This window comes from Lampris incognitus, chromosome 16 (genome assembly GCF_029633865.1).
Source record: "Lampris incognitus isolate fLamInc1 chromosome 16, fLamInc1.hap2, whole genome shotgun sequence".
Lineage (NCBI taxonomy): Eukaryota > Metazoa > Chordata > Actinopteri > Lampriformes > Lampridae > Lampris > Lampris incognitus.
Window position 1 is genome coordinate 38,399,378 of NC_079226.1, and position 12,954 is coordinate 38,412,331.

The 12,954-nt window shown below is 47.7% G+C and overlaps 2 protein-coding genes across 5 annotated transcripts in view; both read right to left on the reverse strand.

The window, feature by feature from the left end:
* Positions 1-699, reverse strand: part of trip11 (thyroid hormone receptor interactor 11) — a 45,554-nt gene extending 44,855 nt beyond the window's left edge. The window contains exon 1 of the mRNA XM_056296487.1: positions 153-699. Within this exon, the coding sequence (XP_056152462.1) occupies positions 153-291 (139 nt within the window). The 5' untranslated portion in view covers positions 292-699. The remainder of the gene's footprint in view (positions 1-152) is intronic.
* Positions 700-3,736: 3,037 nt separating this feature from the next.
* Positions 3,737-12,887, reverse strand: golga5 (golgin A5). Of its 4 annotated transcripts, XM_056296474.1 has the most exons (14): positions 12,724-12,887; positions 11,795-12,436; positions 10,743-10,979; positions 10,414-10,633; positions 10,183-10,306; positions 9,530-9,733; positions 8,636-8,806; positions 7,849-7,977; positions 7,276-7,374; positions 6,947-7,169; positions 5,922-6,021; positions 5,757-5,820; positions 4,098-4,223; positions 3,737-3,961 (listed from the first exon to the last, which is right to left on the reverse strand). In XM_056296474.1, the coding sequence occupies exons 2-13, from the start codon at positions 12,426-12,428 to the stop codon at positions 4,143-4,145; spliced, it is 2,286 nt and encodes a 761-aa protein (XP_056152449.1). In that variant the 5' UTR covers positions 12,429-12,436; positions 12,724-12,887; the 3' UTR covers positions 3,737-3,961; positions 4,098-4,142. The 4 variants fall into 4 exon arrangements, 3 of the variants coding, with proteins under 3 accessions (XP_056152449.1, XP_056152451.1, XP_056152448.1); XM_056296476.1 differs by having other exon boundaries at positions 3,737-4,223; positions 10,743-10,937; XM_056296473.1 differs by having other exon boundaries at positions 3,737-4,223.
* Between the last annotated feature and the right edge of the window lie 67 nt (positions 12,888-12,954).

Here is a 12,954-nt window from a genome sequence, read left to right on the forward strand (position 1 = left end):
ACGCTGTCAGTAAATGAGTGAGGAGCGCTCGATGTGACGCGCGGAGGTCGCCGGCTTACGTGGGGGGGGGGGGGGACATACTGCAATGCAAACTCCGAGCCTTTGTGGTTTGTGGGTTGTGTGTGTGCGGCTAGCAGGAGCCAGACACTTACCTCCTACCTCCTCCACGCCCTCCAGCAGCATGTCTTTGGTGAAATTGGATATCTGGCCGGTGAAGGAGGACAAGCTCCCCCCGACCTGGCCGAGAGACTGGCCGAGGCCAGAGCCCAGGCCGCCCAGCCACGATGACATGTCGGCTGAGGACGGAGAATAAACAAAAACAAAGCGAGGGGGTCCGGGACCGGGTCCGGGTCCGGGGCAGTTAGCCGGTGCTGGGGCCCGCGGGTGATGCAACGTAGGATAGCTCACGCAGTTCAATGTCGGGCAAATGAACCGAAATGTCACCGCAGGCTAGGTTTTAGCTTAGGTCCGGCAACGGTTTCTCCGAACCGGTTCGCCAACTCGCACGGCGACGCTAAACGGCCGACTCCAGATCGGTCATGGTTCGGCCGGACGACTAAACTCCCCCCCGAGGTGCTGACGCGGTTCTTCGGTCGTGCCCTCGGTGCGCGTTCATGCGAGCCCGCGGCCAGCCGCTCTGAAAGCCGGTGCGAACAACACGTCGCCTAGACTGCCACCTCGACCGCGGCCATTACCCGCCCGTCCGCCGTAGCGCTCGGGTTTGACGTGGACACGTCGGAGAGCACCGGTGCATTGTGGGATATTGGAGGACCAACAAGCTGACGGGACCGGAAGCTCGAGTGCGGCGGTGTTCCTGATCGGTTTTTTTTTTGTTTTAATTGGAAATAATAGAAATAGTACAAAAGCTTTGTAGACTAGGCAGCTAAACCTTACACCTTCACATTCGATGGTCATCACAAAAGTAGATAAAGAGCGTCCGGCTGGCGTAGCGGTCTATTCCGTTGCCTACCAATACGGGGGTCGAGGGTTCGAATCCCTGTGCGCTTGGTCTTGGCTGCGGGTGGGAAGCCGGATGTGACGGAGAGCACCGGTGCATTGTGGGATACTGGAGGACCAACAAGCTGACGGGACCGGAAGTTCGAGTGCGGCGGTGTTCCTGATCGGGGTTTTTTTGTGTTTTTAATTGGAAATAATAGAAATAGTACAAAAGCTTTGTAGACCAGGCAGCTAAACCTTACACCTTCACATTCGATGGTAATCACAAAAGTAAATAAAGAGCGTCCGGCTGGCGTAGCGGTCTATTCCGTTGCCTACCAATACGGGGGGGTCGCCGGTTCGAATCCCTGTGTGCTTGGTCTTGGCTGCGGGTGGGAAGCCGGATGTGAGTATGTGCCCTGGTCGGTCGCTTGCACTAGCGCCTCCTCTGGTCAGTTGATGCGCCTGTTCGGGGGGAATAGCGGGATCCTCCCACGCGCTACGTCCCCCTGGTGAAACGCCTGTAGAACCTGATAATGTAATAAATCCCCGATAATGTAATAACATTATCAGGGTTATTACATTATCGGGGATTTATTACATTATCAGGCTCTACAAACGCCTCACTGTCAGGTGAAAAGAAGCGGCTGGCGACTCCACATGTATGGGAGGAGGCATGTGGTAGTCTGCAGCACTCCTCGGGTCGGCAGAGGGGGCGGAGCAGCGACCGGGACGGGTCGGAAGAGTGGGGTAATTGGCCAAGTACAATCGGGGAGAAAAAGTCAAGTTAAGTTGATTTATATAGCCCAAAATCACAAGGTAGTCCCAATGGGCTTTACAGTCAGTACAATATACAACAACAGATGACAACATACAACACCCTCTATCCTTGGACAAAGGGGGGGACCCCCCCCCAAAAAAAACAAGTAAAAAAATAAAAATAAACGATAATAATATGAATAATATGAATAAAATATAAACGATGATAGATATAAATAATAAAAAAAAATCTTTCAATTGTTTTTTCTTCTTGATCATCTTCGTATCATCAATGTCCTCGTTCTCTGGCACACAGTAGAGCCCCGCCCCTTGCACGCGTCAGAGAATATTGGCACGCATCATTGGCCAATCAGGAAGTGAGTAGGCCAGTCATGTGACGCGTGGCTGTCAGACCGCCGACCTGTCAGACCAGTGTTGTCATACCAGTTCTGCAAAAACAAAGATTCGCTTTTATAACGTGTTTATTTGTTGTTCCAAATGAAAAAATTGTGGGGTGAAAAACTGTGTGTGTAGATTAATGGCCACGAGAGGAGTATCAGTTTATGGAATGCCGAAAGTCTCACAGGGATTTTATCAACATTATAATTACAAATAATCAAATAAAGGCCGCCAAGCGTTGAAAACATATAATGAGGAAAGATATTCCAAACAGAGGTAGGGTTTTTAAACAGGACTTGATTCGATTTACTTTGTGAGTGTTATTTAGGGTTGTAAAATATAAGAAATTTAAGCCTCCCTTTTTATAAGAATTCCTCACTACTGATTTCCTTAGGTAGTGTGTTCGAGTCCTCCACACAAAGTTGAGTAACAGTTGGTTAATGGATTTTCTACTCTTGGAGCCACTGATTGAGACGTATTTTACTTTTGTCAATTGTGGGGTCAAAGTTCAGTGGACACCTTGCTATTTGATCTTTTGTAATATTTATGCCGCCTAAATATGTCACACTGTTTTTGACAGGAATATCACAAATAGATACCACTGAACAAGCTTTGACAGATTGGGATTCACATTTATTAATATTGTAACCGGTTATTTTCTTGCCCGGGGCGGGATTCGATACGAGGTGTACTGCTCCACAAGGCGACGTCACTAACCGCTCGGCTAAAGGGTCAGCCTCGTTAGCTAGGGGCTAACGTGTCTTATTAGTAGTTTACAATATTAAAGTCCTGACGTTTTGGAGAACGACTGAATGAAGTCGAGGGCGTTTCCTGATTGATTAATTACTCTTCTTCTCTTCCGGTTGATTAATTACTCTCCTTCTCTTCCGGTTGATTAATGACTCTCCTTCTCTTCCGGTTGATTAATGACTCTCCTTCTCTTCCGGTTGATTAATGACTCTTCTCTTCCGGTTGATTAATGACGCTCCTTCTCTTCCGGTTGAAGATGGCGGACTGAGCGGAAGTCCTTTCTGGAGCGTACGCTAAAGTTCCTCAAAAGTACTAAATAAGGACTGTTTCCCCTCACACAAGTTTTGGATTACGGTTTGAAAAATGACAAACAAAGAAAAGGAAGCAAAACGTAGGGGAAAAAAGCTCAATATACGACGACGAACACCAACGCTAGCAACAAGGTGACGTACCGGACGCGCTTCTACTTTATGACTACGTGATGGAGGCCGCTAATGCCGGGCCCGTACCAAACACGGGGGTCGGCGGTTCGAATCCCCGTGTTACCTCCGGCTTGGTCGGGCGTCTCTACAGATGCAATTGGCCGTGTCTGCCGATGGGAAGCCGACCTGCATGTCTTTGGACTGTGGGAGCAAACTGGAGAAAACCCACACGGACACGGGGAGAACATGCAAACGCCACACAGAGGACGACCTGGGACGACCCCCCAAGATTGAACTACCCCGGGGCTCGAACCCTGGACCTTCTTGCTGTGAGGCGACCGCGCTAACCTCTGCGCTACAGTAGTCACTTGATGGATGAAATTAAATTATAATCATCGTGAAGATGCAGTGTTATGTGGCTAAGAAAGTATCATAAAAAGAGGTCTGCAATTTGAAATTAGTGGGGCATCTCTTGATTCTTCTAGGATATTTATTAAAAGACTCTTTACAGTTAAATACAGTCTCAAAGAAAAACATGTCTGAAAGCAGGCGATGAAGAGAGAGGGGGAGAGAGAGAGAGAGGGGTTGTGTTAAATCAAGTCTGATTTCATTTCCCACTGAGAGCCCAACTACTGAAGTGGAGCACTGCAAAATTCCTTTAAACTCCATGCTACTGTCAGCTGTGGCTCCTCAGACTGAAATGGAAACACATGTAGTAAGAAAAACCAAAGTTTGTAATCAATGGCATGTCTGTGCAAAACAAGGAGAGTCAGGTCCTAAAGAGAGTACTCTAGCTTTGAACCATGATCCAGCAGCGTGTACCAGCCTCACAGGGAGAGCAGACATCTGATATCCAGCTCACGTAAGTAAAGCCCTTTATCTACCATCAGGATGGTCATGGTGCATCTCTGGTGTGTAGGTCAGGAGAACAACCATAACCCAAAGGTGCAGTAGTGCCTGTGGAAAAAAAGAAGGTATAATCAATATAAACATAATCAATTTCCTTTATGTTTATTTGTCTAACCTTACTGCATTAATGCCATGGACACAGCAACATAAAAAGTGTTAACTGATTCAATAATTCATTCAACGAGTGAACCAATTCAGGGTTGCAGGGGGGTTGAGCCTATCCCAGGCAGCGTGTGACGGATGGCAGGGAGACACCAAGGACAATTACCAGTCCCCCCCCCCCCCACACACACACACACACACCATTCATTCCTATGGGCAGTTTAGATTCTCCATTTCACTCAGAGTAAACCCACACGTATGTGGGGAATACATGGCAAACTCCACGCAAAACAGCTGTGTGCAACCCCTGCACTCCCTTGCTGTGAGGTTCTAACCACGAAAGCGTAATCCCCTTTGTTTTTCCATCCATCCATCCATCATCCAAGTCGCTTATCCCAGTTGGGGTCGCGGGGATGCTGGAGCCTATCCCAGCAGTCACTGGGCGGCAGGCGGGGAGACACCCTGGACAGGCCGCCAGTCCATCACAATGCTCACACATTCACACCTTGGGACAATTAAGTACGGGTGAGTCACCTGACCTACATGTCTTTGGACTGTGGGAGGAAACCGGAGCACGCGGAGGAAACCCACATAGACATGGGGAGAACATGTAAACTCCACACAGAGGACGACCCGGGACGGCCCACCAAGGTTGGACTACCCCGGGGTTCGAGCCCTGGACCTTCTTGCTGTGAGGCAGCCATGCTAACCACTGCGCTACCATGCCGCCCCTAAGGGGCCCGAGCCAGATTTGAACCCAGGCCGCTGCAGTAAGGACTCAGCCTTATGTGGTATGTGCTACAACAGGTGAGCCACTGGGGCACCGGTATTGATCCAAACAGCCAAATTTCCACGAAGCACAAAACGCAAGAGGAAGAAAACCTGGGTCTTATTTTCATGTTTTTACCATTGTGCATTTTTTTTACATGATAACATTGTACTCACCGCCATAATTTTGGAGATTTTTGATACAGGACCATTGCTGGACACCACGTTACAATGGCATCTTATGGGGCAACAACCATGAGCGTCAGACATGTTTCAACAAGTCAATTTTAACCAATTATCTAAGTTACCACCTGAAATGTTCAATATTATCAATGTTCAATATTATCATTCCTGAGCTACTTCCTGGTTCGACTTGAAGGAATGAACATCTTACTTCACATAGGTAGCAGTTACCATCAATAAACCATCCAGTCGGTTATTTGGAAATGATAGATAATGGGAATTCATGTCCACAGTGTAAATGAGGCACTAGGTTTTTTGTCAATATAGAATGGACAAATTCAAGGCTCGTGCTCAGTTGCCAGCATAAAATGCCATCGTAAAATTATCTAGCAGCGCCGCCATTTCCAAAATCTCAAAATGAAGCCAGCGAGTAAAATAGTATCATAAGAAAAAAACAAAACTGAATTATCCTTTAAGTCGCCATGCTGCCCCTCCAAAATGCAAACGAATGTTGAATCAGTTACTCACTATGTACAGGATAACAAAGATCCTGGCCATCGGGTAGCGTCTCAGGAAGATTCCCAGTCTTATGCTGAAACGACAGGTTGTCCATTATTTATGACGGGACAATGTTTTACTCAGTAAAAAAAAAAAAGACAAGTGAGTGACAGTATAGTCAAAGTAAGAACCCACCTAAAGCGGTCGATGGTGCTGGCTGCCTTCCGTACTTTGCCGTACACTCCAGGGCTGTCCTGGTCATTAAAAAGGACCGGCATGTTCCTCTGCCGTGCCCCTGAAAGACAAACATGCAGTTAAGTAAACAGCCGTAACGGAGGTTCAAATAAGAGTTTGATGGTGGACTAAGAATGAGGGCTGGTTAGCTGTTAAGCTAATCAGAAAACAAAAGCCAGCCAATCATGAAGAGTTTGTACCCAATTCTGAACACCCGGTTCCCTTGCTGTCCAAAATCAACCAGGGTGGGCACTTAACAGTGGCCAAAGCCATTACAAAAGGGGAGATTATACTGTGTGTGTGTGTGGAGAGTCGTTGACACTGAGGAAGAAACTGAAGTTGAGAAAAACAAACACTGACAGCTTTGCTTTGTAATTTTTCACAGCTGCCAGGCCTAAACGCTGTCTGTTGTATGATACTGTAGCTAGATTTTTACATGACTGCCATTTCATTTTCAGAATATCATAACTATCAAAAATTGCGACACCCCGTCTGGGTAGCACAGCGGTCTACCCCATTGCCTACCAATATGGGGATCGCTGGATCGAATCCCCGTGTTACCTCCGGCTTGGTCGGGCGTCTCTACTGACACAATTGGCCGTGTCTGCGGGTGGGAAGCCGGATGTGGGTATGTGTCCTGGTCGCTGCACTAGCGCCTCCTCTGGTTGGTCGGGGCGCCTGTTTGGGGGGGAGGGGGAACTGAGGGGAATAGCGTGATCCTCCCACGTGCTATGTCCCCCTGGCGAAACTCCTCACTGTCACTGTCAGGTGAAAAGAAGCAGCTGGCGACTCCACATGTATCAGAGGAGGCATGTGGTAGTCTGCAGCCCTCCCCGGACCGGCAGAGGGGATGGAGCAGCGACTGGGACAGCTCAGAAGACTGGGGTAATTGGCCGGATATAATTGGGGAGAAAAATGGGGGAAAATTAAAAGATAAATTTGCGCCACCCCTATCTGTAACCATGACATTTGAGTCTCTGGCATACCTGGTCCCTCCAAGCTGCTCATGTTGATGGCCGGCCCTACGCACTGTCCTCCCTGGGTGCTCTTCATCTGCTGCTCCAGCCGCTCCATCTGGAAGACCAGGGAGCTCTTCTCTGTTCCTAGAGCCTCCAGCATCGTCTGCTTCTGTATCAGCGTCTCCGTCAGCTGGTGCAGACGACTTTCCAGCTCCACTTGGCTGCTGCTGCTCAGAGTCTTGTTGGTCAGCTGGTCAGAACAAAGCAGTGGATCAGAAAACGGGATGCGAGTGTTTTCTTGCGGGGAAGTGATGAAAGAGTTTGGAATGGACGACCTACTCAGTTAAGTCGCTCACCTGGTTCCTGAGTTTTTGGATCTCGTCCTCTCTGTCCTTTATCCGGCTCTGGAGCGTGGTTTTGGTACGGCGCTGCTCCTCCTCAATGTACTGGAGCTCCTACGACAGATGTTAGATAAACATGGATAAACCAACAATACTAACAAATGAAGTAATTACCAAAGCCGGTGGCTTTGGCGTTCTATAACTTTGGTGAATATAATTGAATGAGCTGCACTTGACAAGTAAATCTAAGTGTGGAAAAAGCATGGATATCGGGTGTGCTCAAAAATATCGAATGACAGGCCAGCTGCGAGAATGAAGGGAAGATGGTGAGTCCAGATCGTCAAACAGCATGCTGCAGGACTTGAAGATGCTCAGCAGTAAAATGGACGGGATGAAAGTGGCGTTCGAGAGACAATTAAACTCCAAGGTGGACAGCCCGCGTGACTCGGTGGAAAAGGTAGTCACTGGAAACAGACTGTCTGAACGCTGAACTCGCTCAAAAAACTAAGGAAGCTCAAGACGACTTGGATGTAATACACGATAACGGCTTTTAGACCATTTCATAAAATATTTCTGTCTTGACCACACCTGTTTGTAGCGCTCCACTTCAGCCTCTACTTCCTGTTTGGCTTTGTACTGTAAGGCTTGCTGCTCCTGTATCTCCAACTGCTGCTCGTGCCACGTCTCCGCCTCCGTCAGGGCCTGGTTCTCCAAGTCCTGGAACAAAACAAACAAAAAAAAAGGCTCACCCATAAAGTTGAACAACATGCTGCTCTGTGGTCTTCTCAAATCAAGAGATTTAGAGGGTGGAAGGAGAGAGGTGACCAGAGAGAAATGATCAGAGTTCACATCTGCTTGATACGGACAGAAATGACACATGACATATTCAAAGAAATGACCTGAGCGCTTCTAAATACACCTTGAGTAATGTTGCTGTGAATGAGTGAACTGTTTCACTGCCTTGTTCCAGGCACCTCAACAGTAGTTCTTGAGGAAAGGAAGAAGAAAGAATGTCATTCTTTAGGGCAAATTAATGGCCAAATTGTTACAATATTACCATTATTATTATTATTAATAATAATAATAACAATAACAACAACAGGGGCAAATTGATGGCTAAATTGTTACAATATAAATCATAATAATAATTTTTGAATAGTACATTTTAAGATATTCTTAACATTTCTGGATTGAATTGAACAGTGAAAACACACAGGAAACAAGGTGGAGAGAAAGGTGAGGACATGAAGACAAGGTCATGGGCTGGATTTGAACCCAGAACGCTACAGTCAGACCTGAGCCTACATGTTATGCACCTATCCGGTTGAGCTAGCAGACCCTCTCACGACAGGTCTCTCACAACGGCAAACCTCACTTGTATCTCAGTGCGAAGCGTGTGCACTTGGCCCTGCAACTTCTGGATCTCTTCTCTCTGCAGCTCCTTCTCATGGCGTAGCTCCTCCAGCTCCACAGCCGAGGCTCCGACCCCCTCCAGGGACTCCAGACCGGAGCCCTCCTTCAAACTGCTGATCAGCTTCTCTTTGGACTGGAGACAGAGACTTATGGTGAATATTACTGGGATGGGGCAGGAAGTCTGGATAGTGTTGCCAGTGAAGAGCAAGACCTTGACAGGGCTCGACAGTGCCTCTCTTTCAGTAACATCAGCTACGGATCCATCTCTTTAAGTGAATTTATGCAAATTTTTTCAAAAATAAAAAAGAATTCAAATGCACTAGTAAACAATCTCCCTGTGCACAGGACGTCATAAAAATAAGGCCGTGTCAACTTTTCCATCTAAAGTCAGCGTAATAACCTTTTCTGCAATATTTACAAGTTTTTGCAATACTGACCCTTTTCAATTCAGCTTTTCTTTTTCATTACTTCAAAACTGCGTGAAAATAGCTTGATGGAAATTATTCTGCACCTTTCAAAAAAAAAAACTTGAAAACTCAACAGTGCTAGAGAAAACTGAAAACAGAGAACGTGGGTCATCTAAACTGGTCAGTTGGTAGGAGTAGGCAATTGATTTTCACACATGCTCCTGATTTTGTTATTTACATACGAGCTCTTTTTGTTTAAGAGCATGTGTGCTGTTCAAAAAAAGATGTCAGAACACAGCCCTACGAAAGTCTATTAATAAATCATCGACCCGAATTCGATTAAGCGACTTGGATAATGGCTGGATGGATGGATGGATGGGGGAGCAATAATTATTCTAACATACGAAGAACTGCTATCTAGTCATTGGTTGGTTGTCCTGGGTGCTTACCTGGAGGATACGCGAGGCTTTGTGCTTATAGTCTTGCAGTTCCTGCTTAACGTTCTCCGCTGAAGCTTTGGCACCTTTGATCTGTTGCTGGAGATCCTCAGCCCTGTGCTTCTCCTCTGCTGCCCGCCGCTCTGCTGCCGTCATGGCCTCCGCCAGGGTTTGCCTCTCTGCCTCCACTTTGGCTAGCCGGGCAGCATATTCACTCTGGCAAGGGGTTAATCACCACGTTAGCCGATGTTAATGTATCATTTCCAGATGTCATTGGGGGAAAAAAACCAACATCTGCATGCTCAACCTTGCTTCAGTAAGATTTATCTGTTTTATTTCAAACCGATGAGCCTTTTTAAGCCCTGATGAAGACCTACATTTGCTTAAATTGATATAGCGGCAATGATTAATGAAGTCAATTTTATTATAGAATCAAGTATTATCTTGCACCTGAGATGGTACTCTATCCATGCTCTGCATACAGTGACTATACTGTGTCTGGTGGTTTCATGTGTGCACATTCATTGCCAGCGATGCCTGCCATGCTGTGTTGTTGTGCATTTGACAAATAAAAGAACTTGAACTTGAACTGAAAGCAATGACAGTTGTAAGATATTTTCTGTGTTCTTTCGTCTACATGAGGTGGGAAATGGTAGCCAATCCACCTGCATTTGTCGGTAGCTTTCCTGTTCCCTCCTGAGGGCCAGCTCAGCTTCTCTCACCCTCTCCTGCATCGTCTCAAGAGCTTGGGACTGAAGGCTACTCCCTTGTGAGTGGTTCTGTATAATTCTAAACAAAGATGAAAATTATCATCTAACAAGAATTATTTATTGACAGATAGATAAATATGCAAATAAAAATATAGAATCACATGTACTTTAAAACAACAAAAGCACCTTGACTTTTCATTCTGTGCTTCCTCTAGCGCAGAGCTGCGAGACTTCAGCAACTGATCAGCCTCGTCGAGTCGGATTTTGAGAACCGCGAGCTGACCGTCCTTAGCCGAGAGGGCTTCCGTTAGGTCATCAACATGCGACCGAAGCTCCCTTACGCTCCGGTCTGAGCGGGACTGGTCAGAGTTCCATTTCTCAGCCCGCAGGCGGGCCTGGTTGAGTTCTACGCAGGGATAACAGCAACAGGTTAAATCAACGCAGAGGGAGGTGTTAAGAAAGCGGGTCACGGTCATTAAGGGGCGGTATCTCATCCTTGCTTCCTGAACACCTACCCTCCTGCATGTCCTTTGCTCTCTGGATGAGGGAGGCCATCTCCTGGTTGAGGGAGGCAACCTCACTGCGCAGCAGCTGGTTCTCCAGACGCAGACTGGACAGCACCTGGCTGTGCGGCTCCTCTGCTGGAGGAGGATCCGGCCTGCCAGATGTCTGGGGAGGAGCCAGACCAGAGTCCGAACTCTCAGGTGTGTCTTGGGGTTGGGAGGGTGGAGAGGGCATGATGGGACAGGTTACTGAGCCACACCAAGGAGACAAAAACATTTCAGCGGAAAAAGCAATGTTCCTACACACTATTTCAACTGAAACCCTATTCATGGAGTCACAGAACAACATACTAGAGGCACGACATACAAGCCACAACAAATCCTGCTCCGTTTTAGCCACTTTGGCAACGATGTCAAACTGCCAACTGATCTTTTTAAATGTTGTCCGAGGCTTTAAGAAATTCTTCATCTACTAATAGATAATCATAATAGTATTTCTTCACTGACTGAATTTATTTAACTGTCAAAATATTCTTTCCATTTTTCTGTTAAAAAAATGTCTACTTAAGATTTAGAGAATAGCAAAGACTCTTTCCTCTCATTTTTAATTATGTCCATTACCGCCTTTTTTACTTGTTATTCTCAACCTACACCTCTAATATTTGCCCCTGTAAGTCTTGTTTTATTTCCATAATTGATGAAGTTCATCCCATCAAATGGGAACTTTATGACTGATTATCAGTGATGCCAGACATGCACTTGAGTTTTTCAGGGCATAATACATAACAGATAAATAAAACAATGATCAGCTATGTTAGCTGTCTAGCACCATGACGACTATGACTATGTGACTGATCAACTAAAGCAGTGATTCTCAACTCCTGTCCTTGGTACTACCCGTTTACTAGCCTACCTGGTACAGCTGTCTCATCAGGGAATTTTGTTGATCTCTGGCACAAGATATTTAACCATCTTGCAGAACAGATAATCAGCAGTCCTGTCCGACCACAAGACAGGCGCTGAGCCACAGAAATGAAGTCAAAGCAGCCCCGACCCACTCATACCTTGGCTTTGGTCTTTGCCAGAACTGTCCTCCGATGTTTTGACGCTGTGGGACGACAACGAGCTGAGGCTCGAGGCCCGCGAGACACCTCGAGTTGAAGGAGGAGTGGAGGGGGCTGAGGGGACGGCGTGAGGGGCAACAGGAGGCGGGGGTGGTGGGTTTTGGACCTCGGCAACTGGAACCGATACCTTGAGGACATCTTGTCTCACGTCCTTCCTGTCGCTGGTGGGCGTGTCCGTGCTGTTCAGGAAGTCAAAGAGCATGTCGTCGTTGAGGTCGGGCGAGCTTTTTTTCCGCCTGACAAACCCGGACGAGGCCTTGGCTGGGTTGGGAGGGCTCATGGCGGACTCGAAGGGAGCGCCCGGCGCGTTAGCCGTGCCGGCCAGCAGCGTGGCGTTGGATCTTCTGATGTTCCCGGCCGCTGCAGAGATGTAGCCCGGCGCATCGTGGGAGGACGCATAGGCTACGTGCGCCAAAGCTGTGTCGGTCTTGTACTCCACGCTATCTCCCCCTTCACCGGGCGATGCGAAGGAGGACGCCCTCTCCTGGCTCTTGCTCAGGGCGGTGGCGGCCCCTTGGTCCACTTTGTTGAGGAAGTCTTCGGCCTTCCCGGCCAGGTCCGTGAACCAAGACATTCCGGATCCTGGTTACACAAGCACAAATTCAGCTGTTGTTTATGCACAGCCAACAAGCCAGGCAAGCTAGGTGCACAACAGCTAACGACCTACAATGCAAACCACCACACGACGACGGCTAACTAGACGTGCGCCGATAACGGAGAAAGGGCAGGAGGCGTCCACAAGCTCCCACCGAGCCTGGGGGGGTCTCGACTCCCATTAGCCGTTAGCACAAACACGCCGTGTTTACGGTCCACTCTTAGCGGTGTAAGCTAGCGGGCTAGCTACGACCAGTAACGATCAAGTGTCTTACCGTCAAAACAGACGTCCCGAACACGACGCTATCTCAGCCCACTCGGTTTTACGGGCTGGACGTGAAAAAGGTTCCGGTACTATTTAAGACGAGACTGCCGAACGTCCATCATCTGTCACATAGGAGCTACCTGACCAGCTCACTTACGTGGACCAGGAAGTAAAACGGAGGACCCCACAACAGAGGCGCCCCTAACGGCGCCTGCTTAGAAACAAACAAAATACCGCTGAT